Consider the following 27321-nt stretch of genomic DNA (forward strand, 5'->3'; position numbering starts at 1 on the left):
TCCTATTAATCCAAAAAATGTTTCTATCTGACTCCTATCCAATGAAGGCTCATGATTTAGAGTGTGGACTATGGAGTGACCTTGATGTTAAAAATTCTGTAGTTTAGCTCATTGGAATTCTCAAATATTTAAACTCTTTGGGAAGCAAACCAACTGGAATTTTGAGGCTGGTGCAAAATTATTCAATATTCCAGAAAATATTTACACTCATTATTACTGCAGTGATCTTGTTTATGTTAACACAGCAGGAATCATTGCCCAGTTAAACTGGTGTTTCTGGGATATCTGGAGATGGGTGAGAAGCAGAAGGAAGGTTGCTACCTGTGACTAAATATAGACTTGAAGTTTTTTTTGAGCTGTAACGGTAGAAGGCAGTCTTTCAGTGAAGTGATGGGAGAGGTGTAGGGCAAAAGACAAGGAGTTATTTTGTTTTAAGACATATTGTAAAAGAGTAAAATAGCATCATTTTTTGTATCATTACAGAAGATAAATCTTATTTATTGAACTAAGTGATTCTGATAACATTGCTCGTGTTTACCTTTCTGTGGAATAAAATGAATGATTCAAGCTGACTGTCACCTTAATCTGGTTACCTTGTTTGCTTTTAATTCTGTCACCTTGTTTGTAGAAATGTTTCCTTTTCATTCCATTTTTTTTGTTCCTGTTTAGGGGAATAACATAACTGACCATTTTGAAATATTCTATGTGTAAATTTTGGACAGTTTCCAAATCTAATTCAAAATTATTTTAATCTTCAGAGAATAGAAACATGTCACCAAATGGCTCCTGTTGACTGAGACCCATTTGTCCAAGTTGAAAAATCAGTTTGCAAGCTCAAAACTGATTATAGCTCATTTTAAAGAGCAGATATCAGCCAATTGGTGGCAGAGTTCTAGCTTCTGAAAATAAATAAAAATAATATTTCTAGACCAATAACAGATTGTCATCAATGCCAACTTTTTAAATGCTCTGTCAGTGACAAATGGTGAAAATTTCAGCAATTGTTTGCAAAATGGCAAAGTAAAATTGACAGCACAAAAACAAAATAAGGAGATTAAAATGTGTTACCCCCAAAGAATTGTACTCGCGTAATCTTTGTCCAATGAGAGTACTTCATTTCTATGTCCAGATTAACCCCAAATTCTGAGCCCTGAGGAATGATCACCCGACCCAAAACGTTAACTCTGATTTCTTTCCACAGATGATGCCAGACTTGCTGAGCTTTTCAGCAATTTCTATTTTTGTCTCCACATTTAACAATTTTTGTTAGAAGAAAGGATATTTAGCATGTTCACAGAAGGGGAACTGAAGTAGTACTGCTATAGGTAGCTAGGTTAAGATGAGAATCAGTTTGAATCATTCGTTTTATTCCACAGAAAGGTAAACACTAGCAATGTTATCAAAATCACTTAGTTCAATAAATAAGATTTTACTTTCTATATAATGCTGTGTTACCTGATTTTATATACTGCCACGCTTTGCAAAAACTGACCTTTTAAGCGCTGGATTTTCTGATGACTAAATACAGTAAACATTTTATTAACCAGCATCTGTTGGACCAGGAATGTGCTGGGTGGTCGAATATTCCAGATGATCAAGAGGTATGCATAACAACAGTAAACCCTGACCAAGTGAAGCTCCAAGACATCAACATCCCTCAAAGGTTCTATGTAAAAACACCAAGCCACCTTGTAATCTAAATGTAAAAAAAGTGAGCGGTAGAATTTTAATGCAAGAGGTATACACATCACTGTTATGATTTAGTTATAGCATACGTTCTCAAACATTGCAGTAGATCATAATATTTGAGGTATATAATTTTTACTACTTAGTCTGGTTGATAAGGGGCTGGTGAAAAATGTTTGCTGTAGTTGTTTCTGCGCCGTAGATGGGAGTTGTGCATTGAGAACCTGCTGAACAGATTGGAAGGAATTACTCGGCTAATTGGAGACTCTGATGTACAACTTCCCCATCCTTGAATCCTTTGAAAGTATACAATTAAATCAGAAATATCATATGGTTTTGGGGCAGTAAAATAAATAGTTAACTAGCAGAAGTACAACAGTTAGTTTGACTGCTGAGAAATTATTAGACTGACCCACTGACCGAGTACATCAATCCCTGCTCACCCTAACCTAACATAAATACTTGAACCATTCACCTGGCTTCTTCCCACATTGCGCCCTGGTACGCTAACCACCTGGCACCCTCAGTTCACATTTAGCTTCGATACTCACCCTTTCTCAGGAATGTCAAAGTGGCTGTCTGTATTGCTGGACATTTAAATCACAACAAGCACTGCTGTGAAAAAGGAGTGTAGTTTGACGTCCACAGCTGTCCTGCACTATGAGGAGCCTACCAGGTTTAAATTACTCTGCATTTCTTAAGGAGAGTTGCTCGGACTCTCCTGTCAGAAATGTGGGTTTTTTTCTTGATGTAAAAAGTAGGAACTGTGACTGCCACTCTTTAGAAAATTAACCCTATAAGTAAGCAAGATGCAGTTGCTGCAGGAAAGAGCATGCATTATAGCAAAGAGCGTTCTGGTTTTATTCAGCAAATGCACTTTGTCTCATGAAAGTAGTGTAAGAGAGAGGCTTTGTGTCATGTTCATCCATTAATTGCAAAATGGACGAGATTGAAGACTTTTAATTTTTATGATACAAAAGCAAATACCAATAAGTGCTATGCAAACTTATTGGTATTTGCTTTTGTATCATAAAAATTTCCACTATAAAATGACAAAACTTGTAACTACAGAAAATTCTTCTGTGGTCAATGACCCTTGAATGAACATTGATCTAACGGTGCAAATCACCAAAACTTATGGTTGTCTTAGCTTAGAATCTCTTTTTTTCTGATGTAATCTGTAAATGGTTAAGTGGTATTTCAAATGCAGCGTATTCTGCGAGGTCCAAAGGTACCTTTTCCTTTCCGCGCTAGCAATCTGTGGTCACTTATAACTGAAATATTTGTCAAATCCTTGCAAGTACTGAAGACTTCTAGGAACAGTAGAGTGACGTTCTGGATTCTCTTCAACGCTTCATATAGAAGGTTGTACCATTTTCCACTCGGAGTGAACTATATTATATTGTCTATATTGATTATATTTGAGGGAAGATTGATTAAAAAATAGATTGTGTCCAATAAAAGTCAATTCTCGCGTATGTGAGAGAACTGAAATGGAAACAAAAAGTGCTGGAGAAACTCAGCAGATCTGCAAGCATCTGTGCAGAGAGAAACAAGTCTGATATGACTTTTCTTTTGAACTCAATTTTATGATATTATATCAATTTGCTTTGAACTAGAATCTACATAGAGAAGGGGGAAAAGTTCTTTCAGGACATATTATCTATTGCTACAAATGTGACCTCCTTTTAGCAGGTTTCTTTTAGATTCTCATTATCTGAAATGGGACACTGCTACATATATATGTAGACAGAAACCTTTAATAGATTCTGAATTGGGTTTGACCTAATGCTGTTTTGCAAAGACAATTAGCATTTTTCTCAGAATCTATTGTACCTTTTTTGGATGCACTTAAGTTTTTAATAATTAATTTTGTGTTATATTCTTTGTGCAATAAATATGATCCTGCAAACTTGGATAAAGAGGGTACAGTACTCATTCTGAAACATTTAAGCCCCAACTACAACCCATGAATTTGTTGTCCACGTACACACAACGTGTATTTCTGTCTTTATTCTTGATAAGTTGCTGGCAAAGCTCAGCAGGTCTGGTAAGCGTCTGTGAAGAAAATATCAGAGTTAACGTGTGGGGCCTGGTGACCCTTCTTTGTTGATGGTCTGTTTGATCATTGATGACATCACAACAGAGTTGGATTTTAATGCTCAGTCGTAGAATTACAGGAGTGTTCGCTAATGATCAGGAATTGTTTGCTGTTATCTTTTTGCCTCCTCAGGAGGGACAGAAAGCAGACAATAGCAGTGAACAATTTCTCCAAACTAGGTGCAAGAATCCAGTAGTGTTTCACAGAAATTAATGTTGGGAATGCGGCTCTTTTCAATATATATTAATGGCCTAAACTTGGCAATTCAGGATGTAATTTCTAAATCTGCAGATGGCAAGAAACTGTTACTAATGTTGCATACAAGAAATCATAGCAACGGTTTGTATTTATGTTGTTTAGTTAATAACGTTGAAATCCCAAGAATCTTTTTGCAGTGCTGTACAGCTCAATTTGACATCTTTGCACATAGATATTAGGACATGTAATCAAAAGCTTGGTCGTAGAATTAAATTTTAAGGAGTGTTTTAAGGAAGAAGAACAAAGATTTTAAGAAAGGAAATTTCCAGAGATTAAGGCCTTAGCAGCTGAAGTGACAAAGAGATGAAATCTAGGAATGCCTCGGGAGACCAAAATTTGATGTGTGCTGTTAACCTGTGAGGAGGTCATGGAGGAGGGGAGTTGCGAGTCTGCGGAGAGGTTTGAAATGGAGAGTGAACATTTTAAGAGTGATGTGTTGTTTAAACAGAAACTAATGCAGGCTAACTAAGATAGGTGTTATGGATAGCTGGGACCTTGGGGTCATTCAAGACATGAATCACAGAAATTTGGATCGCATCAAGTTTATAAAGGAGAGCTTGCTCGGCGTGCAGAGGTGACAGAGTCACAAATGAGGATTTCGGCAGCAAAACATGGAGGGATACTTCATTGAGAAGTCAATTGTAAAATGGACAAGACAGTTGGACATGACTACTCCACTTCTGTATGGTAGTGTCCTAGGTACAACTGTCTTCAGCTGGTTCATCAGTGACCTTCCTCCTGTTCTAAGTAGAGATGTTCACCGCTGATTGTGCATTTTCAATACTAATCATTGACACTGCAGATACAAAAGCAGCCCATGTCAATACACAGCAAGTCCCAGACAACAACCGGACTTGGACTGATAAATGGCAAGTAACATTCATGTTATGCAGATGCCAGACAATGAGCGTCTCCGATGAAAGCGCATCTAACCATCCCATTCACAAGCATTGCTAAAATTTCTACTGTCAGCCATCAATCAATTGATTACCATCAATCAGAACCTTAACTGGACCTAGCATATAAATATCGTGGTTACAGCAGCAGGTCAGAGGCTGGGAAGTCTGTGGTAAATAACTTGCACCCTGTCTCCCCAGAGCTTGCCCATAATCTACAAGGTACAAGTCATGTGGTGATGGAATACTACCCACTTGTCTGGTTGCCTGTAGCTCCACGAGCACTCCCATGGTCAGTAATATTCAGGACAAACCATGCAGCTTGATTGGTACCCCAACTCACCTTCAACATACACTCTGTTCATCACTGACACTAACAGCAGTGTCTACAAGATGCGTTGCATTTAGTCACCAAGATTCCTTCAACAGCACTTGACAAACCTGTGACTTGTACCATCTCACACGACACGGGCAATAGATCCATGGGAGCAACACCACCTGTAGGCTGACTTCCAAATTGCATATCATCCTGATTTGGAAAAATATTGCTGTTCTTCCACTGTCACTCAGTCAAAATCCTGCGACACCTTTCACATGACCTGAAGCAGTCAAGAACACATCTCACCACCACCTTTTCAAGGACTATTGAGTTTTGTCAGTAAGTGCAAGCACAGCTAGCAACACTGACATGCTATGAATACACAAAAGGAAGTATAAAATGATATATTTTGCTAAGAAAGTGAAGAGACTTTAATACGAACCAAATGCTGCAATTTTACAAGGGTTGTAGAGGTGCGAAATCTGAGGGAGAATGTATACAAAAAGTTAAAGATGATCGCACAAAATGAGAAGAGTGTTTACATTACATGGATGTGGCAAGGACCAGTCCAAGGAAGCACTCATACTCCCAAATCAAACTTAAGAAATAAGAACAGGTGTAGATGATAGAACACCTCAGCCTGCTCCTCTATTCAGTACACTTAAGGCTAACCTAGGACTTGAATTCCACTTCCCTACCCACTTTTCGTACTTGATTCCCTGAGAAACCAAAAATCTGCCTATCCCAGCCTTAAATCCATTCAACAGTGGAGACTGCACAACACTCTGGGTTCCAAAGATTCACAGCTCTTTAAAGTAAAATAATTTCTCCTCTTCTCAGTCCTGGAAGCTTTTCACTTATCCTGAGTCTGTGCCTCTGTGTTTTAGATTCCTTGACCAGCATTGTAGGACCGTTTTTGCCAACCAGGAACAAAGACTCAGGAGGCAGATAGGTTTCAGACAAGTGGAAGATGGCCAAAGGATCTTCCCAGAATCTGGCTTTGGAGGATAGATCAATGATACACCCTCTACTTACACAAAGAAATACAGCATTTTTATACATACTGTTTTGCAATAATGAAACGCAACATATTCACTGTCGTCCTCCTCAATCCAAACATCCAATCCTGTGTGACACCTAATCAATGATGGGCATTTTTATGCACAGCCACAGGTTCCCACGATCTTATGATGTGAGCTGCGCATTGTATCCTCTGGGCATTGGGAACTTGCAGTGCATCCTATTCATTCACATTCCAAAGATTTCATGGCTATTCTCCTTCAGGTCTTTCTCAGGCTTGCTTATCTATAAGGACAGCTTGAATTCTATTACCCATTTTATTTTGATGTTGTCTTTTATCACATTCAGACACTCCTTTTATTTTCCCACTGTCCCAATTACATAATGTGAAACTAAAAAGTCAGTTAGTTTTAACCAGTTGCTGTAAGGTTAACGTCCGTTATAAAGTTAATTATAAGTGTAACTACTTGTGCTGTTAGCATTTTGTAATTCATGGGTTGTGAGCAATCTGTCTTGTTCTAGGTATAAGAGAAGGCATCTCCTAAGGCTAGTCAACCTTCACATCTAAGCTTAAATGATTTTTTAAGGCATATATTATATTCTAATTATATATTGAAACCAATTTCTATGATTAGAGCATTTTTAGCTAGAAGCTATCTAATGTTGCAGGTGGCTTCAAGGAAGCAACTATTTACTGTGAAATAACTTTTGCTGTTATCCTTGCAGCTGCTTAAGGATGGACTTAATCAAGCACCTGGTGTTATTCATTTACTGGTTCAGTTATCCTTTCATTAGTAAGGTTGGAATTGGTTATTTATCTGCCCTAAGGCATCCTTTTATTAGAACTGTCTTGGGTGAGAACACACAGCATTCTTTTATGACCTTCTAGCAGTTCTGTTTAAAGGTACTGTTATATTTCACTGTGTTCGTTTTGCTTAACTTCTGTCTGCCATCTTGTAAGCAGGCATCGGCTGCTTATTATGGTCATGTCCATGCCACTTTACATAACCAGATACAGGGCACCCCTATAAGTGTCATTTGAGTCAGAAAGATCTACAGGACAGAAAATGGCCTTTTAGCCTGTCATGTCTGTGCTAGTCAAAAACAGCTACCTAATTATTCCAGTCCCAGTGGAAACAATCTCTCTGCTGATCTTAGCAAGATCCTTCAGAAACTTGAACCTTTCATTGAGATCGCCCTTCATTCTCCTAAATTCCAGATAATGTTGATGTTCTTTACTGAGCTTTTTATCTCCTCATCCCAAGATCTAATTTACCCAGCCTTTGCTTTCTTCAATGCAAGTATGAATGCAAGTAAATGTGAATCCTTATTAAAAGCCTTTCTGAAATCCAAGTAGACTACATCAAAAGCATTGGCCTCATGTACAACCCTGGCCACCTCTTCAAAAAATTCAATCAGGTTGGTGAGAAATGACTCCTTGGTAACAAAACCATGCTGATTGTTCTTGATTGATCCCTTTCTCACCCAATGAAGATTAGTTCTGACTTTCACAATTGCTTCCAATAGCTCTCCTCCACTGAAGTTAGACAGGCTGTGGTTTTCTGGTTTATATCTTGCTCCCCTCTTTAATAAAGGTATCACATTGGCTGTCCTGTAGTCCTCGAGAAAATCCCTAGCGCTACAGTGGAATTGAAAATTTTTGTAAGCACCCCTCCTATTTCCACCCTTGCCTTACTTAACAATCTGGAATATATTTCATCAGTCCCTGAAGAACCTTCTCTCTGTTTATTTATGATGTACTGGCATTGGGTTCTGAAGTGATACCATACTGCCGACAGAATCACTACTGGACACAGTGCAGCAATTGCTTTTCATAGAAAGATTTCAGCAATAAAAGCTCCATGCTGTGCAATGCTGAAATATCCAAGCCAACAATCTGCTGTAGCAACCAATTTCAGGCAGGGCAGACATTAGCATGCGGAAAATTATCTAATCATGCGTGTACAAGGATTCTAACTCATGATCCTCATTCTGCGACACTGGCTACATTCACATCCATGAATGTTTAGCAGACTTGAGTGTTAAAGGACTGTATGGTTTGCGGCAGTAGGTAACTTTGCAAGTGCATGGGTTTTACACAGATTAAAATCTCACCTAAGTGGGCCTTGAACTCCAGTTTTCTAGCTTAGAGGCATTACAATATAAGAGCCCTCACCTTCTAAATCTAGCCTCGCATGGAAAGAATGGCCACCTGGGAGAGCTGACTGAGCTGCTAATATCTGAGAAACTACCCCAGTAGTAATAAATAACAAGAATGAATAGATCTAAAAGTCTGGAAATAAAAACAAAGTGTGCTTTCAATGTTGTCTTGAGCATCTTCTGGTTCTTGATAGAGCCTTTCTTCAATCATTCATTGTCAGTCTGCTAAAAAATGGCTGCATTGTCTGTTTTTGAGTTGCAATTCAGTGCATGCTTGGTTATATATCTGAATGAAAATTTGTTTTCACCAATCTAGCTTTTTATTATGAACACTGATATCATTCCAGATTGAATTCTGAGCCAATTCGATATGTAAAAGTAGTTTTGAAGTGTGAGTGTTCCTGCTTTATTTTTTTTCATGTAAGCAGAAAACAGCCATAATCTTAAATTCACCATATTCCCATCCGTATGTTCTCACAGCTGAACACAACTCATTTGCCACATCCCAACACTCCAAGGATGCAGAATCCCCTCCGATCCCTCAGTCCTGTAGTATTCCTTTCCTCTGATTCGGATCCACTTCTCAGGAAGCAGTCAGATTTGCACAGGAGCCAGTCAGCTGAGAGCAGTTATTCACGCTCTCCCGGTCGCAGGCAGCTACCCTTCATTCCAGGCCACGCCAAGCTGCCTTCTATCATTCGCATCACCAAAGCTCAGCTCCAACAGGTGAACCAACAGATTATCTTCTTTACAGTATTTTCTACTGCAGTAGAGGCTTTTTAATTTAAAATTTTCCTGTGTTGTATCAGGAATAAATGTTTAATTTGATTAGAAATGCATCTGTTAAATTTTTGTGCTGATCCTAAAGTTAGTGACTTACAAATGTAATTGCTTTATTTCATTAATATCTGGGAATTTGTTGAGAAACATTTGCATTGAGGAACATTATCTGCTTGGGAAGAACTTCACCACTTTTAATGAGAATTGGTAAATATGCCATTGACTTTTATTAGAATTGAAAAAATCTTTAAGTCTGTATTTGAGATTGTTAAATCACTATGGAGTTGAATTTTCTCACTTATTGAACAAAATAGCGCTAAAAGCTTGTTAAAAGATATTTGCTTATTGTAATAAGTCAATCAGTAACCACAACGACAACGGTATGCTTGATAGCCCTCATTGTGTTAAAATTTATATGTATCTTTTTGTAAACATGAGTTATAGACAAACAAGTAAAATTTAGCTGTATATTCTAACAAAAGGATGTACACTCTATACAGTCCTAATTTTCAAACATGGAGGGAGAAAGCATCATATAAACTGTAGAAACTGAATGGATCAAACTGACCTTTTTTGAAAAAAGGAATTTTGAGGTCTTAATGACACCTTGAAAAGAGGTTAAATTCACTGAGAAACATAAATCATGTATATTGCATCTGCAAACCCATGTATTTTATTTTGTGTCTATTATAAATGAATTCTGTCCTATGTGCTGCTGTCTAGGTGGCCATGTTAGGTTTTCATGAAGATTTTTGGATATGTCATGAAGGTATGTCTTGTTACATTATGTGTACTTCTGGTACAATAATACTTGCTTTGTCACATGGAACCATCTTGGAGTTTCATGTTATTAACTTGTTGCAATGTGTTATATGGGCAAAATACAAAAATTAAGTGAGATACCATTCAAAAAGTATCAGAAATAAATCTATCAATTAGTTTGTTGATATTTAACTTTACAAGAATACTGTATTCTGAGAAGAATACTACACTCTCAGAAGATTTGTTGGTGCATTTAATACAAACAGTGTACTTGGAAGCTGAAACATAGCGGTACTGCAGGTTACATAAATGCTGGTGGGAAAGATTTAGATATTGAATTAACTGAAGGTGGTATGACACTGCAAACAAGAAGGAACTCAAAAGATCAATTGGATGAGAGTTTTTTTGATACTGACTCTATCAAACTGTGGGTGTCGAAAGAAAGAATTTGTACTAATAAGGCACTTGCTGTTCTTGGGACACCACAGATGTGGGGGAAAAGAAAAGCAAATGCTTGGAAATTCAGGGTTATTCATATTAATAAGATGAGGATGTTGATTCAATGGAGGCTCTTAAAACTAAAAAGTGGGGTGGGTTAAGTAAGCAAAGTCTTTTTCCAGTGATCGGATAATCTCAAATAATGGGAGCATTAATAGAAGATTGAAGGTCAGATAAGCTTTTAATTTACAAAAATTGTTGTGAGCTGGACAATGAGAAACATTCTAGTGCCACAGAAAGGGAGAATGTTTGATGAATCAATAGTAAATGGACATTGTGTGCCGTTTTCATGGTGTCTAGCCATGGATCATTTTGCCAGCTTTCTTGAAATGGGTTCTCTTCCTGTTCTTTCACCTAGGGAAGGATATATCTGTACAATGAAGAAAGAAGAGTGAAAAAGGGGCAGGGGGGTGGAAATGACCTGCATTTGAATAGCATTTTCCACAACTCTTTTTATAGAGAATGAATTACTTTCAATGTAGTAGGCATTGCAGTTTAAAATAAATGTGCTTTTAAAAAAAAACAAAGATTTAATAGTCAAATTGTGCATAGAACTCTGCCAAAATCACAGAATAGGTTTGTCAACATCTGTAAATGGAGCATACATGATTATTCTTTGGACAGCGTTGCTTCATGGCAGAAGAAATAGGGACAGGCATAGACCAGGTGGCCTATTGAGTTTCCTCTGTTCAGTAACAACATGACTGAACTTGTGCATTAATTTCACTTTCCTGTCTATTTGATTCCCTTACCCAAAAATCTTTCCAAGTTCAGCCGTAATACATTGGCTCATGTATGACTTATGATCTTCTTGTACCATATTGATACCAAAATACCAGCCAAGGTTAATGATGTATGGCCTGCTTTCCATTTTATCAGTGTTGATGCAACATTGTGTATCAAAGCTATTCTGAGCAAATCTGGCTGATGAAGAGTCATCTAGACTCAATGTTAGCTTGCTTTCTCTCCATGGATGCTGCCTGAACCACTGTGATCTCCAGCAATTTTTTGTTTTCAGTTCAGATTCCAGAATCTGCAGCAATTTGCTGCTATCTGGCTTTCCTATGTGAGTAAGCATAATGCTGTTGTTAGATCTTTACTGTCATTGATCATGGACAGATTGTGCTGAATATGTAACCAACAGTTGTCCTCTGGAGTCACGTCATCAGTGTTTCAGATGATAATGTAAAAGTTTAATGCAATGGTTCTTAGGATAAATTCCTTTTTCCTGATTTAATTCATGACTTCTGAATGCTTGGTCAGTCTCTTTATTCCCTTGCACAGCTGATGTTTTATTACGTAGTGAGGTGATTCTTACAAAATAGCAGATTAATATTTGGAGAATGATTTGTTCAAAGCTGAAACAGAATTGTGGCATTTGGATAACAGTGTGGGGCTGGATGAACACAGCAGGTCAAGCAGCATCTTAGGAGCACAAAAGCTGACATTTCAGATGAAGGGTCTAAGCCCGAAACGTCAGCTTTTGTGCTCCTAGGATGATGCTTGGCCTGCTGTGTTCATCCAGCCCCACACTTAGTTATCTTGGATTCTCCAGCATCTGCAGTTCCCATTATCTCTGTGGCATATGGATAAGTTTGTTATTGTAGAATTCAGATAAAGCAATTCGAAGTAAGTATTATTATGTACGCCGTTGTTCCTTGGTTATCAGAAATGAGCAAGATATTGTGGTCTCCACCAGTTTGATGCTCTTTTCTTCAGATGTAACAACCTCAATTGATTCTAGACTGTTACACTTTGACCCTACTCTCCCTTACCTTCCTTACACAGGCCAAAGAAGAGATGTAACACTAGTGGTAACTTTTATTGAAACATAAAGTACCAAAATCTTGACCAGGCTGAGATGGGCATGAATGTGGCTGGATTCGTTTGTCACTCCATATCATGTTGAAACTTGTCTTCAAAAAAATACGCTTATGGAAATGTATGGTTTCTATATAATTGACCTGATTACAGTTGGTCAACAGATTCAAGATTTCTGTACATGGGAGTCATTGCTGCAAGGTGAATAACAAGAAAGCAGTGATGCAGGAAGCCACTCAAGTAGGCAGAGTAAATAAATAATAATTGAAGTACTACAAAGGTTAGTATCCCATCATCAAATCATTCTTTATTTACACCTGAGAAGTCCTTGACCTTAATCAAGTTTCTTCAGAGCCAGCCCTCACTGTGAAAAGAACCTCTGACACTGCTGTTTATTTCTGTCATCCAAGGCTCTGATTTGACCAGATTTACAGCCTCAGTCAGGGAACTCACATTCTGTGAGGTCCACCTGGGTGATCTTGTTACAATTTCTATGTCTAATGACATAGGCCAGTTCCCTTTTTTTTTTAGCTCCTCCTGGAGCATTTTAGCACTGGGTCAGGTTCCTCCCAACTCCACTCCTGATACGGGTGGCATGAAATGCACAGTAGCTTGCCTCTTGCACCTGGAGCATCTTGGAAGAAATTCATTCTCCTTTTCAGGTGGCAAAGGCTTCAAGATGGCCACATCCACCAGGTCTAGCTCAGATTCTGAGGTATCTTCAATTCTTGATGGAGAGGGATAACAGTTAAAGGCAGTTGAGGAGCTGGGTGCATTTCGCTCCTGCACTGTTTTTGAGTTTGCAGCTTTCATATGGTCCATGTGTTTGTACAGGATCATCTCACCTATCCAAACTTCATACATCACTAGACCAGACCCTGTGTTGACAATGTCTCTTACCCCATAGGGCCATTCTTGTTGTTCCTACACCAGACTTTGTCCCCAAAGTAAACTCTGTCTCTTACATTGTGTCCGGCATTGATTTCCAGACTCTGCCTCCTTCCTCTCTAAGGTTTCGAAAAATCAAATGTTAACTTGGTGGAGGATTCTTCTCCCCATTAGCAACTCTATTGGAGCTATCCCGGTAGTTGCATGACAGGTGATTCAATAAATAAAGAATTGGACAGTTTGGTATCTACTGAGGCTGTAGGCTGCTTCTTTAACCCCTTCAAAGTATAGACAGCTTTTTCTGTTAGACACTTGGATGATGGCTGGTATGGAGTGTCTTTGCATGATGGATACCCTTTAACTTTAATAAATATTCAAATTCCCTACTGGTCAATGATAGTCTGTCGTCCATGACCAGCACTTCTGGGAGTCAGTGTATTACAAAAGATGCGCACAATTCTTCTATTGTCGTAACGTGTTTGACAAATGCACTCTGCATTGTCAACGTGTAACAGAGTCCATGTTGACTCAGACATTCCTGTGAATGTGGGGTGCTGCTGGGGGTAATTTTTGTCCTTGTTGGCACTCTGGCACTGCCCCACCAATGCAACTGTGTCTGCATCTAGACATAACTTCTCACCAACATCTTCGTTTTGGAAACCTCTGGATGACCCTGGTGTAGTTCAGCCAGTATCTGGCAGCAACCATTGCTTGGGACAATGAATGTTGCTTGCCAAAATAATATGCTGTCCTCTATTGTGAACTTGTTTCCCCACGTCCAGAAAAGTTTCAGTTCTGGTCGTGATGGCTCTTTGTTTCCCTCCCTCACCAACAGCCCTTCCAGTTTTGCCAGGACCAGATCTCTCTCCATCCAAAGTCTGATATTGTCAACTGTGATTGGAAGTGTGTCCAGAAATTTAAAACGGTTATGATTGTTTCTGTGGTGATTCTACTGGCAGTGTGTCTGCCAGTGGGAGGTTGGCTCAATGTATCCTCATTTGCTACTTGGTCTCCCGGATGATGTTTCAACTTGTAATTATACACACTTCGTATTAGATCTCACCACTGAATTCGGCCTGAAGCTGTGGGTGGCACTGCCTTGTCCTCCTTCAGTATACATAGCGGGGGTTTATGGTCTGTTATTATTCCACATTTACATTGTAATAATATTGGTGGAACTCCCTGACTCTAAACATGATCACCACATTCTTCCTTCCCTATCTGGGACTATTTATGCTCTACATTAGCCAAAGCCCTGGATGCACATGCTATTGGATGTTCCTCTTCATTGGGCCACCTGTAAGCTAATATTACCCCGATGCTGCATAAGGAGGCATTGAATGTCTGGCTTGGGATCATAGTGTGCCAAAACCTTAGAGGATGATAGCTGTTTCTTTACTTCCCCGAAAGCTATGGCTTGGCAATGAGACCATTTCCAAGGCTTTGGAAGAGTTGATGCAAAGGTGCCAGGATGGAGATCAGATTACCTATGAACTTTAGGTAATAATTCACTATCCTAAGGAAAGATCTAAGCTCTGCTATGACATGATCGACTCTGTGTAGCCCAAGTAGTTCACTTGCAGTGCCTGACACACACGTTTTACCCTTCTAAGGCATATGCTTGCCTGGAAAAATATTTAAGGACTATGCCCAAGTTTTCTAAATGTTCCTTATTGGTGTTCCTGTTATTAGCACATCCTCTAGATGAATAGCAACTAGGGATAGACCTTTTATAAAATGTTTTCCATCATTTGATGAAAAATTGCACCAACTGACCAGTATCCCAAATGCAGCCTTGTATATTGGTACAATTAACACTAATTAGTACCATTAACGCTAATGGATATTAATTGTAGCATACTTCTGGGAATCCTCATCTAACCGCAGGTACAAGCACAAGTACAAGGGCTGATGTCCAGCTTTGTGAAGGAGAGACCCCTATTAGCTTTGTGTATAAATTGTTCATGCGAGGGATTGCATATTTGTCCAGCAGTGACAACCAGTTTATTGTCTGTTTAAAATCCCAAAAAAGACAAACCGATCAATCGGACTTTACAATCAGTGCAACAGGTGCTGCCCATTCCACAAACTGGACAGATTGATGATCCCTTCACTTTCAGCCTCCTGAATTCTGCCCCTACTTTTACACGTAAGGCCACTGGCACTGGCTAGAGGGGGGTTGCAGAATTGTGGAATTGCTTCCTGGTTAACATGCAAGCTGGCTTTCGCTCCCTTGAAAGTACCTAGACCTTCCTGAAAAGCCTCTGAGCATTTAATTAGGACTTCATTCAGGCAGCCGTTTTCTACCCGAAAAATGTTGAACCAATCGAGTGAATCTTTCTCAACAAATTTCTCCTCATCAAGCTTCGGCCTGAGCCTTTTGCTAAAATCATTGGTAATTAAATCAGCTACTTCTCATACAAGACTAGGACTGGAGATGTACCCTTAATCTGTTAAGGTTCCCCAGTATAGGTTTTCATATAGGTAAGGTCTTGAGCAAAATTAAGGATTGGAGTCCAGAGCAAATTTTGTTAAAGACTGGTTCTGCGATAACTGAAATAGTCACGCTGGTATTGACCTTCATTAGAACCAGGTGATCATTTAACCTGATGTTTAATTTGGTTCCGATTTGGATGTTGGGAAGCAGTTTAACTGTTCCAAACCAGGTGCGGGCGGACTTTCCAACTTGTGCATCCTCCTGGATACTGGCTTATGAGTACTCTTACTCCGTTTAGGTCTGGGGACTGTTTTGCTGCCTCAAGTCGACATACCAGCAGCAACTACAATGGCTTGCCATCTGAGATCCAGAAGAAAACTTGAACTGTTTGGCTGAAAGCTTGGCTTTGTTTTTGGGGTTTTGCTGCGGACTGACCAAGAGTCCGTCAGCTCAGGATATGAGGCTATGCAATTGTCTTAGCTTGGGGAACATCACTTAAGCAAAGTTGGAATGATGAGGATGTCCACTTCGATTGGAATAACCTGCAACTCATGCATCACGTGCAGCATTGTCCACTGATCAAACACGAACTGCTACTGATTTTAAGTCCAGTTGGGCTTCAGCTAGTAGGCACTTTTTCATTGTTACATCGTTAATCCAACATACAAAATGGTTTCTCAGTATCTCATTAAGGGTTAAAAGAAAGTCCTATGCCTCTGCCAGAAATCCTGATATGGATTTTCTTGGTTCTTGAATTGCCGAGTAAAACCAATAACGTTTCCGAATTAGTGGTCATAGTATTCCTTAACTACATAGGACAGTACAGGCTCTTCAGCCTATGATGTTGTGACAAACCTTTGCCCTAAACCGAAGGTCTATCTAACCTCCATCCCTACCGTGTGCTATCATCCATATGTCCATCTAATAGTCGCTTAAATGCCCCTAATGAGGCCGACTCCACTACCCTCTCCGCAATGCATTCCACGCCACTACCACTGTCTGGGTGAAGAACCTACCTCTGACGTCACCCTGATATCTACCTCCAGTCACTTTAAAACTATGCATCCTCACAATAGCCACTTCCACCCTAGGAAAAAGCCTCTGGCCCTCCCAGTCTATCTATATCTCTGATCATTTTGTACACCTCTATCAAGTCACCTCTTATCCTTCATTGTTCTAAAGAGAAAAGTCCTAGCGCTCTCAACCTTTCCTTGTAAGATGTTCCCTCCATTCCAGGCAATGTCCTGGTAAATCTCCTCTGCACCTTTTCCAACGCTTCCACATCTTTCCTGTAATGGGGCGACCAGATCTGGACACAGTACTCCAGGTGTGGCCTAACCAGGCTTTTGTATAGCTGGAGCATAACTTCACGGCTCTTGAACTCAATTCCTCTATTAATGAAAGCTAACACACCATACACCTTAACAACTTTATCCACCTGGGTGCAAGTTTTTGGTTACTGTGGACATGAACCCCAAGATCCCTCTGCTCCCCCACACTGCCAAGAATCTTTCCGTTAACCCCTGTATTCTGCTTTCAAATTTGTCCTTCCAAAATGAATCACCTCACAGTTTTCAGGGTTAAACTCCATCTGCATTTCTCAGCCCAGCTCTGCATCCTATCAATGTCCCTTTGTAACCGAGAACAGCCCTCCGCACTATCCACAACTCGACCCAGCTTCGTATTGTCTGCAAACTTCCTAATCCACCCTTCCACTCTTACATCCAAATCATTTACAAAAGTCACAAATAGAAGAGGACCCAGAACAGATCCTTGTGGTACACCACTCGTAACTGAGACCGTGTTGAATATTTTCCGTCTGCTACCATCCTTTGTCTTCTAAGGGTCAGTCAATTCTGAATCCAATCTGTCGCATTTCCCCCATCCCATGCTTCCTTACTTTCTGCATGAGCCTACCATGGGGAACCTTATTGAACACCTTACTTAACTCCATGTATACCACATCCGCTGCTCTGCCTTCATCCATGTGTCTGTTCACCTCTTCAAAGAATTCAGTAAGGTTTGTGAGGCATGATCTACCCTCATAAACCCATGCTGACAATCACAAATCCAAACTGTACCTATCTAAGTGATCATAAATCCTATCTCTGAGTCCTTTCCAATAATTTGCCTACCGTGGAAGTGAGAAATCTGTCAACTCTTGAAAGGTTTTAGTATCTGGTGCCTCAGGGAAAGCTGGCTCTTAACCAAAAAACGCTATGAGTCTGCAAGCTGTCAGGAGAATTACTTGTTGCTTTTCATCTGCTTCAGTGCCATTTGCCTAGAAAAAATAATTTCGTCTTTCTGTATACTCAACGGCAGGAGTGAATGAATCAAGCTTGCCAAAAATCCGCCTGAAATACTTATTCCAACTGAAAGATTGTTGCAAGAGAATTTTTTTTAGGAGCGTGCTTCTCTCTCATCACCACTGAAATAACACCATAGAGGCTGGCATCACGTCACTAAGCAGAAATGCCTTGACACTTATTCAGCTTCCTCGGAACCAGCTTTGAGTGATGGAGCCTGTGACATTCCTATTTATATCTGTCAGCTTGGGTTCCCTGATTGGGGCTGTTAATCCTGCCCAGTCAATGAATTCATAAGGTCCATCTGGCCAACCTCATTAAAATCACTACAGGAATGTTGTGATAGTTAAAGACCCTATAGTCAGCAATTAATAGAGTTTCCTATAGCTGAAAACCAGAGTACTGAAGGGGGTTTACAATTTGGAGAACAATAACCAGAGTGTGGAAAGAAAGAACAGAGGTCAAATTTGAATGGCACCAGTAGATAAAAGATGAGATGACTTGAGGGAGTACTTTATGGGACCATAACAGTAGTTACATGGTAAGACGAAATACATAGGAATAAATGGGATAAGTAAGAAAGGTACCATAATAATAAGTATGGGTGACATTAATCTGCATGCCGAATGTCTGAATCAGAGTGGTAAAAATAACATGAAAATGAGTTAATTGAATGTATTCAGGACAGTTCAAGTGTCAGCGAGGAAGCAGGTTTTACTGCTCCTAGTGATGTTCATTGAAACCAGATTACCTTGTAACCACAGAGTTAAGGAAGGCTTTGGCATGAGAGTTCATAATATGATGTAATTTTGTGAGATAGCAAAAACTGCAGATGTTGGAGTCAGAGATAACAAAGTGTGGGGTTGGGGGAACACAGGCCATGCAGCATCAGAAGAACAGAAAAGCTGCATTTTGTGTGTAGTTTGAAGGGGAAATGCTTGGGTCTACAACTCAAGCTTTAAAACTAAATAAAGGTAATTAATTATGAGTATAAAGTCAGTGTTAGCTTAAATGAACTAGGAAAATAGGTTAAAATGTAACACAGGAGGTATACAGTCATTGGCTTTTAAAGGGACATTTAATACCTCTCAGCAGAGATTATTGATTGATAAATGTTGGCCAGCCAGTGATGCTCAAGTCCCATGAATGAATAAATTTGGAAGGGTGTATCATTTGTGGCTAAATAGGAAGTTAAGGATAGGATCTGATTGAAAGAAATATTGTATAATTCTATGAAGATTAGTGGCAGGTTTGAAGATTTTACTGGTTTTCTGAACCAGCAAAAAATGACAGTTTGAACGAAAATGGAAATGTGGACACAGAGTCGGCAGTTCAGCCCCTCAAGCCTGTACAACATTCATCTACCTCACCACCATTACATTGGACAAACCCCATATTTCTTGTATGTCATTAGTATTTGGATATCTTTTGATCTTTCTCTTGAACATGCGTAATGACTGGGCTTCCTCAGCCATTCATGGTAGAAAATTCCAAATATTCGCTCCTCTGAAGAAATTCCTCCTCATCTCAGTATTAGGAGAGAAATTGAGTGATAGGTAAAGCTAGCTAGAAATAGAAAAACATAGTAAGAGTTTCTACAAATCTTTCAAAAGTATTGGACCTCTAGAGACTGAGTGAAATTAAAGATGAGAAACAAGGAAATGGAAAAAGTTTTGAACAAGTATTTTCAACTGTCTTCCCTATAGAAAACTTCAGAAGTTTCCCTAAGTTACTTGAGAATGGAAAGGTGAAATGGAGGGGTGATCTTCAACAATAACCATCACCAGAGGAAAGGAGCTAGGAAATGACCAAAAGATGAATCCCATGCCCTGCACTGCAGAGATAGTAAAGATGTTAGTTACGATTTTTCCAAAATACTTTCAAGTATGGATGGATCCCAAATGTGGCATTCTTCTTGAGAAAAGAGGATGACACACAGCAGGGATTATATGCCAGTTAGCCCAACACACTCTTATTTGAAAATTGCTAGAATCTATTTAGCTAGGAGTTTACAACTTCATTTTAGAAATTTAAGATGGATTCAGGCAGAGACAGCCTGGTTTAGCAAAAAATAAACTTTTATGAAGTTATTTAAAGGTGTACAAAAATGGTGAATTAAGGGAAGCTTGTAGATGCCATGTACTTTGATTTCCAAAAGTTATTTATTAAGGTGCTGCAACAAAACTTAGAACACAAAATAACAATTTGTGGTATGGTGTTTAATGTATTAGCATGGATAAAAGATTTGAGTAGCTAACAGAGAGCAGTGATAAATGGGTATATCTCAGGTTAGTGGTTTATAACTAGTAGAATTCTAGGGTTCTGCTATAAACTAGATCTACAACGATGACGAAGGGACGACGTGTGGTGGCTAAACTTACTGACGATACTCAGGTAGGAAATAAGACAAGCAATGTATAACGGGCTATAGATGGATTAAATGAGGAAGCAGAAATTTGACTCTTTTAAATAAAGGGATAATACAAAAGCATTATGTTATTTAAATGGAGAGAGTTGCAGAATTGTGTAGCATGGGAGGATCTGGGTGTCTTTGCAACTGAATCACATAAAGATAGTGTAGGCACAACAGGTGGAATATTGGCATTTATGACAAAGAATATGGAATATAAGGGAGGGACATTTTACTACAACTGTACAAGTCCTTGGTGAGACTGCATCTGGACTACAGTGTACAGTTTTGGACTTCTTATTTTCAAAAACAATGTAATTGCATTAGAAGCAGTTCAGAGAAAGTTCACTCGACTCCTTCATTAGATGATGGGCTTATCTTAGAAAGAAAGGTTGAACAAGTTGGGCCATTACTCATAGGTATTTAGAAGAATAAGAAGTTATATTATTAGCACATACAAAAAACCTTGAGGACACTTAATAGGGTGAATACCAAGAGATTGGGACACAGGAGAGTGGAATTCAGACCACAACACGATTAGTCATGATCTTATTAAATGGCAGGTTTGAAAGCCTGAATTACATATCCGCTTCTCTTTTCCTTCCTATGTTGCTATGATTTCCTAAAGTGAACACTTTTCAGAAGGTTATTCTGCAGTTGACACTATTTGCCACTCTGGCTTGCACATACGTTTGCAAGCACTCAACCCACCTGTCTCACAGATTTACTTACGGACACAACATAAAAGTGAGAGTGATTCTGCTTAGTGTGGTTGGTTTAGTATAATCTCCATTGAAAGTAAATAAAGTTGCACATGTTGGAAAAAAGCCTGGAGACAGCAAGAAGAATGTGGACAAAGTAAAAGCATCAGTGTGCAAGAAAATAATATGCATGTAAGGATAAGCGAAGGGTGATTTTGGATGATCAGAACTATCCTCTGACTATTCAACTTCTGGTAAGTTTTTTTTTCCATTGTGCTGTCTGACATGTTTATACAAGAATGTCACCCTTATTATATGATACACAATGTGTGTTATAATGCAGCTGTAAAGCATTTTAAATGTTTTGAAACATAATCTGGTGCTTTTTCAGAAAAAATTTTAATTGTAGCATTGCATTGTCATGTGGTTCTTCAATTGTTTTTTATTAATCAGTGAACTGTCCTTGTACCTCCACAGATGATTTTTCTACACATGTCCTACATTTAGGTGCAATAATAATTTGTTAGTGAAGGAGAAAGTTTAACCAGCAAGAACTCTGGTAACACCAAAGAAGGCATAGAAAGTAAATCCATGTTGAGAACATATTTCTGAGCATAGTTGAGGAATGAGAAACAATTTCTGTTGAGAAGTGATATCATCCACAATATGAGGGCAGGTAAGAGAGAGAAGTTGACCAAAATGTGGAAGTATTGTTCTTTACCCACATTCTGGCCCCAGAGCAAGGGCACAGATAACTTTGTATGTCAGATGCTGGATACAGTGTGAGCATTGAAATTGGTTTCAACTCCAGTATCAGCATGCAAGTACAAAACATTGCCTAGTATAAGGAGCATTTAACATAGAATACTTAAGTTGGGCATATTCTACTGTTACACCTCCACTTCACTACTCGCTGCTTCAGGGTGTCACAAATCAGAACCCTATAGAAAGCAAACACAAATGGAATTTAAAGATATCATCCAGTGATGATGGAGCTGATGCATCTCAAGGAAGATAATGTGGAATCTATACTACAGCTCTTCAACAATTTGTAAGCTTTATCTATATTGAAGAAAATATAAGTCTTCTGACTTCTGTTTATGCATTAGACATGCTACAGAATATATTCAAAAGTACCTAATTTCAGCTGTAACTCTGTACATTAGTTAATGACTATGTTACAAAATAATTAAGTTAATATTCCATGTTAATCTGTTGAAAAAACATGTTTATTTAACTTGCAAGACATGGGATTTCCAGAATATTTTCAGGATTGTTCACAATAAACAATTATTAATTATTTGTATCCTGTATTTATTGGCTATGATTTTTCCCAACACTTAAGTTAACAATGCATGCAAACACTAATTTGATGGTGCAAAGATTTAATTATTGAGGGGTTCAGTGACCTTTGAACATGAATGGACCCTGCCTTTATTTACACATGAACAATATATTAAAATGCACATTTGATTGTCAGTTTGCAAATCCGTATGTATTATTTGTTCTGTGTTCAGAATTCTGTTTTGAGTAGCTTGTCTTTTTTTCAAGTTTAGCACTATTGCATTCCTGCCATTGTCTAGATAGAACCAGAATCTTTCATTTATATGCATTGTGTTTCTAATGAGGGCCAAAGCTTTGTTCTGTGCACAATGCCATCTAAAGTGTACACTAAAAAGCTTACATTTTTACAGTTCCATTTACAGCCCAAGGTCATTCATAACACTTCATAGTCAATGCAAAATTTTTGAAGTGTTGTAATGTGAATGTCAAGGTCATTTAAAACAGCATTAAGAGCAATTACTTTGTGATTGTTTTCACTGATGAAGAAATTCCCCAGAGATCCAAGTGTGTAGCGTGAATAGTATGCAGGTTGTATTGGAAGAATTAATGGGGCTGAAAGTTGATATATCCCTAAGAACTGATGGTCTACATTCCAGACTGTTGAACTGAGGTGACTATAGTAATAATTAATGAATTGGTGACTATCTTCTAAAATTTGATGGATTCCAGAATGATTCCTGGACAATGGAAGGTAGCAAATAACACCCAGCCTTATAAGAAAGGAGCAAAAGAAAACTGGGAACTACAGACCAGTTAGCAAGAGAACGGTTGTGGGTCAATGCAAGAATCAGTTATAATGGATGGATAAATAGGCACCTGGATAATAATAATGATCTGGGCATGGTCACTATGAATTTGTGCATGGAAAATAGTGTTTGACAAACAAAATTGATAGTGCTGACAGGCATAGTATACTTCAATTTTCAGACGACTTTTGTTAAAGACCCCCAAAGGAGGTTGGTTGGAAGAATTAAAGCACATGAGAAAGAAAGCAACAGATTAATGATTGACTAACAGAAGACAACTTAGACTTGTATTAGGAGGCTGTGACTAATAGGGTACCATAAGGATTAGTAGTATATGGAATACAATGTGGAAGAATATGATGTAATCCGTAATCCACTTTAGTTTGAGTAAGAGTATTTATTAAATGGTAACCAGCTGGAAAGTGTGAATGTGCAAAGGGGCCTAGGTAGTGGTGTTGATATGTCAATGAAAGTTAATGTGGTTGCAACAAGCTCTTAGAAAGGCTAATGTAATGTTGGCATTAATTGCAAGAGAATTTGATGATGGGAGTAGTGACGTCTTAGTTAAATTGTATTTGAGGTTGGTTAGACTGCAGCAAGAGTACTGTGTGCAGTTTTGTCTCCTTTATCTCAAGAACGATATTGTAGGGGCAGTGCAGTGAAGGTTCCCATGATGTGGCAGCACTGTCCTTTGAAGAGTGCATTGGCTGGTTTCAGAGAATGAGAGGTAATCTCATTGAAGCTTACAGAATAAGAGGATGTTCAGGATAGATGTGGGTTACAAAGTGTAGAGCTTGGGAAGTAGGGAGGGGATAGGTCAGACTGGGGAGAACAGACAGGTCGAGGGGGTGGGAGGAGGTTAGGAAGGAAATGGAGGTGTGGCTTGAGGTGGGAGGGGGTATAGGTGAGAGGAAGAGGAGGTTAGGGAGGCAGGGACAAGTTGGGCTGGTTTTGGGATGCGGTAGGGGGAGGGGAGATTTTGATGCTTGTGAAATCCACATTGATACCATTGGGCCACAGGGTTCCCAAGTGGAGTATGAGTTGCTGTTCCTGCATCCTTCGGGTGGCGTCGTTGTGGCACTGCAGGAGGCCCAGGATGGACATGTTGCTGTGCAAGGAATGGGAGGGGGTGTTGAAATGGTTTGCAGCTGGGAGGTGCAGTTGCTTATGCGAACTGAGCGTAGGTGTTCTGCAAAGCGGTCCCCAAGCCTCCGCTTTGTTTCCCAATGCAGAGGAGGCCACGATGGGCAGAGCGGATGCAGTATACCACATCTGCTTGATGTGGAAAGTCTTCTTGACCCTAAGATGGCGGTGAAGGAGAAGGTATGGGGGCAGGTGTAGCACTTCCTGTGGTTGCAGGGGAAAGTGTCGGGTGTGGTGGGCTTGGAGGGGAGCATGAAGTTGACAAGGGAATCACGGAGAGAGTGTTCACTCTGGAAAGCAGACAAGGGTGGGGATGGAAAAATGTCTTTGGTGGTGGGGTCGGATTGCAGATGGCAGAAGTGTCGGAGGATGATGTGTTGGATCCGGAGGTTGGTGGGGTGGTACGAGACAACACGGGGGATTCTCTTTTGGTGGTTATTGCGGGGACTGGGTATGAGGGATGGGTTGCGGGAAATGCAGGAGACACGGTTGAGGGCGTTCTTGACCACTGTCGGGGTAAGTTGCGGTCCTTGAAAAATGAGGACATCTGAGATGTATGGGAGTGGAATGCCTTATCCTGGGAGCAGATGTGGTGGAGACAAAAGAATTGGGAATAGGGATAGCATTTTTGCAGGAAGGTGGGTGGGAGGAGGTGTATTCTAGGTAGCTGTGGGAGTTGGTGGTCTTGAAATGGATATCGGTTCTAGGTGGTTGCCTGAGATGGAGACAGAGGTCCAGGAAGTGAGGAAAGTGTTAGAGATAGTCCAGGTGAACTTGAGGTTCGCATGGAAGGTATTAGTGAAGTGGATGAACTGTTCGAGCTCCTCGTGGGAGCACGAGGTGGGCCCGATACAATTATCAATGTAATGGAGGAAGAGGTGGGGTTTAGGACCAGTGTAGGTACGGAAGCAGGATTGTTCCATGTAATCTGCAAAGAGGCAGCCATAGCTTGCGCCCATGTGGGTAACCATGGCCACCCCCTTGGTCTGTGGGAAGTGGGAGGAATCAAAAGAGAAGTTGTTGAGGATGAAGACTAGTTCAGCTAGGCAGATGAGGGCATCGGTGGAGGGGGACTGGTCGGGTCTATGGGACAGGAAGAAACGGAGGGTCTTTAGGGCATCTGCATGGGGAATGCAGGTGTATAGGGACTGGACATCCATAGTGAAAAATGAGGTGTTGGGGACTAGGGAATTGGAAGTTCTGGAAGAGGTGGAGGGCGTGGGTGGTGTCACAGACGTAGGTTGGGAGTTCCTGGACCAAGAGGGAGAAAATAGAGTCCAGATAGATGAAGATAGGTTTGGTGGGGCAGGAGCAGGTGGAGACAATGGGTTGACCAGGGCAAGCAGGTTTGTGGATTTTGGGAAGGAGATAGAAGCAGGCGGTGCGGGGACGGGGAACAATGAGGTTAGAGGCTATGGGTGGGAGGTCACCTGAGGTGTTGAGGTTGTAGATGGTTTGGTGCTTGGGGGTGGGGTCATGATCCAGGGGGTGGTAGGAGGTGGTGACGGAAAGTTGGTGTCTGGCCTCAGCGATGTAAAGGTCAGTGCACCATACTATAACTGTGCCACCCTTGTCTGCGGGTTTTATGGTGAGGTTGGGATTGGAGCGGAGGGCTGCACGTGCTGCGGGGGAGAGTGAGTGAGAGGGTAAGATGTTCTCCCTAGATGGGGAGTCTAGAAACAGAGTACACAGTTTAAAAATAATGGGATGCCATTTAGGACTGGATCAAGGAGAAATTCTTTAACTCAGGGTTGTGAACTTTCAAAATTCTCTGCAGTGAACTGTGGTATTTCAGTCTTGGAGTATGTTTAAGACCGAGATTGATGGATTTGTGATTGCCAAAATTGTACAGAGCGATGGGGTTGGAATGGGCAAAAGACATTGAAATGTTTAATCAGCCATGATCACATTGAATGGTAGAACAAGTTTGATGGGCTGAATAGCCTACTCCCGTTTGCATGTTCCTGACTGAACAATCAATCTGCCTTGAAAACAAAGTGTGGAGCTGGATGAACACAGCAGGCCAAGCAGCATCTCCGGAGCACAAAAGCTGATGTTTCGGGCCTAGACCCTTCATCAGAGAGGGTGCTCCTGAGATGCTGCTTGACCTGCTGTGTTCATCCAGCTCCACACTTTTTGTTATCTTGGATTCTCCAGCATCTGCCGTTCCCATTATCACTGATACAATCTGCCTTGAAGGTGGTTGAGGGTTAAATATTAAGGAATTGCACTATTCTTCAAACAGAAACTCTTATTCAAAGTCTCGTCCGAAAGGTGATAGTGCTGCCTTAATTCAGTAAAATAGTGAATAATCAGCATGAATTATGCATTTAAATCACAGGTCTGGCCTGGAAAGAGCAACCTTTCGACTCGTGCAGTTTTTTACAGTGCACTTAGCTCTCCCTCACTCTTTTATGCAAATATAAACCAGTGAATGGACTGCTTGCTTTCAGTTGCACCTGAATGAACCTACCCAGTGGTACAGGTTTGGATGTGTCTCTGTTAACACTTCGTTCTGATGCTTTACACTCACTGAAGATTGGACCCTTGGGGAAGACCGAGGTTGTGAACCATGTTTTGCTTTTTAAAAAATGACAATGAATTTGCAGACTGCAAGCCCCTAATTTTTTTTAAATGTGTGAAGCCACATTACAAGGACTTGAAATAACAACCAAAGGTAATCAAACATTTGCATCATTTTTGTCTACAAAACTTCACCAGGAATAGTTGCCTTGGAAGATCACGTATCATGGCCATCTCCTAGCCCCATAGCAAAGCAGCTAGACAATCATCCTGGGTACTCAACTGATGAAGTCAAACCATTAGACAAAAATCACCTGGACAATGGGACTCTGTTTGAAAGGAATTTGCACAGACATGTTCTAATCCTCTAAACCCCCCATGTAACACAGCAATAGTTGGCAGTTAGAGAGAGACTGCTATGTGTCAAGCCAGCTAACCTTAAGTGTGTTTAAGCAGTTGTTTGCTTTGTAGACCTAGGCAAGTAACTGAAATGTTGCAGAAGCAAGATGCCTGAGTGGGTCT

General features: G+C 40.1%; 1 protein-coding gene across 10 annotated transcripts in view; it reads left to right on the forward strand.

The window, feature by feature from the left end:
* The window catches only part of LOC125455365 (tau-tubulin kinase 2-like), a 232414-nt gene that overhangs the window by 188479 nt on the left and 16614 nt on the right, over positions 1-27321 (forward strand). For 9 of the 10 annotated variants that reach the window (XM_059649366.1, XM_048537190.2, XM_059649361.1 and 6 more), the window contains one exon: positions 8921-9166. The exons of the other annotated variant lie outside the window; for it this stretch is intronic. In XM_059649366.1, the coding sequence (XP_059505349.1) occupies positions 8921-9166 (246 nt within the window). The remainder of the gene's footprint in view (positions 1-8920; positions 9167-27321) is intronic. 10 annotated transcript variants of the gene reach the window in all.

Source organism: Stegostoma tigrinum, chromosome 10, assembly GCF_030684315.1.
Source record: "Stegostoma tigrinum isolate sSteTig4 chromosome 10, sSteTig4.hap1, whole genome shotgun sequence".
In the NCBI taxonomy this organism is placed as follows: Eukaryota; Metazoa; Chordata; class Chondrichthyes; order Orectolobiformes; family Stegostomatidae; genus Stegostoma; species Stegostoma tigrinum.